The 5,727-nt window shown below is 41.3% G+C and overlaps 1 protein-coding gene across 1 annotated transcript; it reads right to left on the minus strand.

Annotated features, from left to right (window-relative positions):
• Positions 1-373: 373 nt before the first annotated feature.
• LOC306933368 (carbonic anhydrase 6-like) lies at positions 374-1,897 on the minus strand (the record flags this gene model as incomplete). The annotated part of the gene is made up of 4 exons (XM_079515571.1): positions 1,781-1,897; positions 1,089-1,268; positions 578-760; positions 374-426 (listed from the first exon to the last, which is right to left on the minus strand). The coding sequence occupies exons 1-4, from the start codon at positions 1,869-1,871 to the stop codon at positions 374-376; spliced, it is 507 nt and encodes a 168-aa protein (XP_079371697.1). The 5' UTR covers positions 1,872-1,897.
• Between the last annotated feature and the right edge of the window lie 3,830 nt (positions 1,898-5,727).

The raw sequence follows: 5,727 nt of genomic DNA on the forward strand, positions 1-5,727 counted from the left end.
AATAAAGGTGCAGACAGTCCTACTCGTGAGCAGTTCATGTATTTTAAAATATTGTACGAGGAACAATTATAGTTTATATTTAAGTGATTTATTCTATTACTATTGTAAACCTTTTTACCGGTATATGGTATGGTTTGACATGTGACAGTTAATACATGTGACAAGTTTATAGTCATTGACTATATAATCACCTTGGGATGTTTAACCCCAGGAACATGTGAGAATGTTCTGTACATTCAAACAATGTTGCTTGAACATCAAACATAATTTCCTATTCAAGCTGAAGGGGGGGGGGGTTGAAGGTATTTTTTTTAAGATTCAGATTTATGTCTGCTGATCCAAACTAAATATCATGTCATGTATTGCTTATGTATTACTGCCGGGGAGCATTGGTCTGGCAGCGCTCCAACATGCACTGCTCCTGTGCTTGCGGTTATGGTTATGGGTCTAATGAATGTCGGACCAATATTAGTGTCGGACTAAAGCCTGTACCCTTGTGTAACCTTTGCAGTGTGGGGGGATAACCACGGTTGAACGTCTATGTCATATCAATAAATAAAGGTGCAGACAGTCCTACTCGTGAGCAGTTCATGTATTTTAATCCAGCCAACCTCTGCCATGTAACGGATGCCATCTAGTGTGTGCTCTGCCCCGCTTTCCTCCAAGTCCCAGCCGCCCCAGTGCAGGTGCATCTGTACAGCCGTGTACCGTCCAGGGAGGCCTTTGGTAATCACCAAGGTAGGAGGAAGGTCGATTTGTACTGTTGGGGCACCGGAATATATTAAAGGAGGTTAAACCAGAAATCACCATTCTGCAATTTAGACACTTGTCTACTACCTATGAAAAAAGGGACGCTATGTAGAATTACAACCTATGAAAGAAATATCATTCTGCGTTAATACATCTCATAGCAGTCATAGGAAACTGGCCTAGTCGAAACTGGTTCCTTTTTTAACTTTATTTAACTATATGATGATTTACTTTTTTTCATTGACTTGTGCTTTAGGCCTACCCATTCTACATACTGTGAATAACATTTTCAATCAATCAATCAATCAATCAATCAAGAAATCAAGAAATATGCCTACCTGTGTGCCCGTTGTTGGTCATTAAGAAATTCCCTCTCTGTGCTTCGTATCCATTGAGCTCCAGCTGCAACATGCGGGGGTTGTGCCTCACACTGCGTCGCTGGATGTCAATAGGAGACTGCTTCTTGCCACCGCATGAAGGGTACTTCTCCGGCCAGTGCGCCTGGTCCAGAGCCCCCTCTTTACGCAGCGGGTAAACAAACAAACACACCCCGAAATGTAAACCGATGTAAGAAATAAACAGTGTAAACTTCTCTCCAAACAAGTGCTACACAACTTTTCACACTCAACGATATTCTTTTGTTTGTTCGTGAGGAGAAAACCAAACTAATTCTCGCTATCTCTGTGCGCTTTCACAAGACGTGAGAAAAGTTGAATCGGTGGTTAATGACCGCAACACGTTTCTAACAGGCAGGTGGCAATGTGGCATGGCATTGTAATAGAACAATTAATTAATAAAAGTATAATCTCATTGACTATAGCCTATACTGTGGTGAACCTATAGTTTTGGATTGCTTTTTTGTTATTATTGAAATCTAAATAACTAAGATTAAGAATGTTCCCCTATGTATGCTATATAATTATTGCCATTGCCTATTCGGTTTTTGCTCTTTTAATTTATTTCACGTTTCACGCATGTTAGGCTACTACTAAGTAGTATCAAAAACAAATAAAGAGAACTGTCACTGTACCTGTGTATGTCCAGTGTATTCCATCGTGTGCTATTGAAGCAAGAGCAATGCTGACCAAAGTAAGATGGACAAAAACTGAGAAGAACTCCATTGTAGTGGGACTTGCTTCATGCACAACTCACCTCACACTGACTAAAGACTCAGAAAGAGAAAGGAGGTGTTGAGACTTCTGCTGAAAACGCCCTCGGGGGCCAGGCTTTTCCCATTTCTGCAACAAGAGATGATTACTAGCTGCTCTGACTGGCCTCATGTCCTCATCAGTGACCCTGAGATCTGTTTAGACTCAGGTTTGGAGGTGGGCCATGTGTTGACATTTAAATGTATCATTATTAAAAGGCTAAATATTGGAACCCCCCCCCCCCCTTCCCCTCTTTCATTTTCTTTATTTTTTATTATTATTTTTCTCTCTCTTTCATGTCTGTATACATTTCTTCACTTTATTATTATTGTTAGTATTATTTATTATTTTTTATTATTTTTCAAATGTGTTACTTTCAATGTTGCTGCTGTCTCCTTGGGGAGACAATTTTGTACTGAGAACTGAATGTTGCTATATGATGCTTCATGTATAAAATGAATTGTCTACCCCGGCAATGACAATAAAAACAAAAAAAAGCAAGTTGAAAAAAAAAGAAACAATCATCTTGTCATGGATGGGTTACAAAGCAAATTAATATATATTTTTCCCTCAATGATTTCTTATACATATTTGTATAGTGATGTTCATCAACATCATGAGGAATACATTTAATGTTGATAATTTAGGATAATTCCGTTTTTATATTGTTATAGGCTAGCCTATAAGTAAGCTGTTAAAGATACTGTATCCGATATACCAAAATCGAAATCATCTGATCTGTCAATCGTGCATGTATACTATTACTTGCCTCATTAAGCCGTGAATTCATGACCCCTCACTTGGATTAAACAGAATTGCTGACTCTCTGGATATCAGGAAACCCAAAGAAATATAAGCCTTAAAGCAGGAAACCAAAAAAACTGGAAACCAAGATACGAGTATGGTCATGTCATTTGTCACTTCATCAAGCATGCATGCAGGGGAGGGCTTGTGGATGGAGTCATTCTGAGACTGCAGATGTTTGGTGATACATTATACACATTGAACACAAACCCAAGGGAACATGAATAGCCTATAATAGAATAACAGGTATCACCTGCTGAGATGCACCAGTCACAACATGTCCCATGCCTAACCTCACATGCCAGAACTGTACACCTTTGTGAATGTGTGTGTGTGTGTGTGTGTGTGTGTGTGTGTGTGTGTGTGTGTGTGTGCGCGTGTGTGCGTGCAGTGTCTGGATTAAGAGCGTCTGCTAAATGCCTAAATTGTAAAATTGTGTGTGTGTGTGTGTGTGTGTGTGTGTGTGTGTGTGTGTGTGTGTGTGTGTGTGTGTGTGTGTGTGTGTGTGTGAGTGAGTGGGAGAGATAGAGAGAGTGAGAGAGAGAGAAAGTGGGGAGAGAGGGAGGGAGTGAAGATCAGAGTGATGAATGATGAAGGTGCTTGACATTAATTTCCCTATAATTACATGATTCCTCATTAATTAATTTGTACTAGGGCATTAAATATAATGTTTGTTTTGTCTTTGACTGCCAACACCAATACCTTTGTGGATTAAACAGGCTCGGCAGGTGCAGGCCTACGCAGTCTTGTTAGGTTGTAGGCTATATGGCAGGGTTCCCCAATAGGCGGCCCGGGCCATTTGCGGCCCGCGGAGCGCCCCCTTGTGGCCCCTGGAAGAATTTCCAGGGGGTCCCAGATATAAATGGCATTCAATGGGGGTCAGTAGCCTATGCATGTCAAACTGGGCATCCTTTTCAAATGGGGTCTTGCCCTGAAAATGAATTTTCAGGGCAAGACCTCGACCTTGTGCGTGCGGACTCGGCCCCCAGCCTGGTACCCTAGTCAAAATATGGCCCTTGAGGAAAATGAATTGGGGAACCCTGCTATATGGGTAGCAGCTAGGACAATGATTATAAATGTGTAATGTATCAAGGGGCGCCCGCTGGCCTAGTGGTCCAGGAGCATGTCACATATAAGCTCTGGCCCGAGTCCCGTTCATGACGACCTTTGCTGCATGTCTCACCGCTTCTCTCTCTCTCCCTCTTTCCTGTCAATCTTTTCTTGAAACTATCAATAAAGGCAGAAAAGCCAAAAACAAATCATTAAAAAAGTAAACGTATCAATACTGCAATATAGAAATACAAATACTCTGTTACAAGTAAAAGTCCGGAATTCAAAATGTGCTTGAGTAAAAGTACAAAAGTATGCATGTGAGCTTGTAGATCGGCTATTTTCAAATGGCCGAAATGTATAGGGCTGAAGTGGTCATGTATATATGTAGCTGAAGTCATATGTAAACGACATATGTTCAGCTTGTGACTGCAACTTGTTCCTGTTCGCAGATGACTCGGCACTGCAGGAACAAACTGCAGGTTGAAAAGGCCCTCAGCTCTGAACACGGTAGAATCTGCACCTGGCTCGCTGATAACAAACTATCTTTACACCTGGGAAAAACTGAATCCATTCTCTTTGGATCTAATAGTAATCTCAGCAAGGCAAATGGCTTCTTGGTTAGAGTGGGTGACAATGTTATCACACGTAAAGATGAAATTACCTACCTAGGTTCCATCCTGGAGGCTAATCTTTCCGGTGATAAAATGGCCACCAACGTAATCAAAAAAGTCAACCAAAGAACAAGATTCCTTTACAGGATCTCCTCACTGGTCAACAAAAACACCTTGAAGACCTTAACAGGAGCCCTCGTACAAGGTTTCTTTGACTATGCATGCACCTCCTGGTACCACAGCACCAAAACAAACTGGTCAGGCTCCTACTTGGCCTCACCCCCCGAACCCACCTCACCCCTGCCCACTTTGACAGACTGGAATGGCTTAGGGTCAACGACAGAGTACAGCATCTTGCAATGGGTCTGGTCCACAAGATTTGATACTCCACCAAGATACCCATGTACCTGTCTAGATACTTCCTTAATGTTAACGAAGTCCACACCCACAACACCAGAGGGAGTGCAACGAACCATGTACAACCCAGATTCGGCACAAACAAGGGACTAAATTATTTTCGCTCCTATGCCATTAAGTCATTAAGACATGCAAATCCCTTGACTCCTTCAAAACCGCTCTCAAAGGGCACCTACGGACGGCTGCAATTCGAACCCCCCCCCCCCTTTTTCCCCTCACTGTATATGTTTCTTTTCCCTTTTTACCTCTATGATGAATTCCTGTTCTGTTCTTTGACTATATAGAAGTGTCTATTTGTACGTCTCTAAATGTTTTGATGAATTGAACATGGTGGACCCTCTTGTAAACAAGTGTAATGCTTAATTGGGTCGTCCACTCACAGTTAACAGTCTTTGTATTGAGTTTGTGCTTGAAATGTACTGTAATTCTGCAAACTGTTAATAAATATTTCAATCAATCAATCAATCAATGCCTTGTAATAATAATCAAAATCTACAAAGTAACTTAGTAACTAAAGTTTTCAAATAAATGTAGTGGAGTAAAAGTAGGCTACAATATTTGCCTCTGAGATGTAGTGGAGTAGAAGTAAAAGTATTGGAAATACTCAAGTATTAAATACCTCAAAATTGTACTTAAGTAAAGTACTTACTGTATGTATACTTAGTTACTTTCCACCACTGCTGTCTGGCTGCATCACAATCCCTAACTAACTCTCTGCGTTTGTACAGTGAGTCAGTGAGTGACTTGTTGCTAAATTGTCTAACTGATATTATCACTGATATAACAGCGAAGCAGCAGATGGCGCAGTTGGATCTCTATAATACAACAGTCTGGTTTATCTGAAGGTCACTGCGCCAAGCCTTCAGTTTCATCATAGGATGCTTGCTGATCGTTTCCTCTGCGCAGGCTGCGCAGCTGCATGAAATATACCTCCTCCCTGCCCT

This window comes from Electrona antarctica (assembly GCF_951216825.1).
Source record: "Electrona antarctica genome assembly, chromosome: 2".
In the NCBI taxonomy this organism is placed as follows: Eukaryota; Metazoa; Chordata; class Actinopteri; order Myctophiformes; family Myctophidae; genus Electrona; species Electrona antarctica.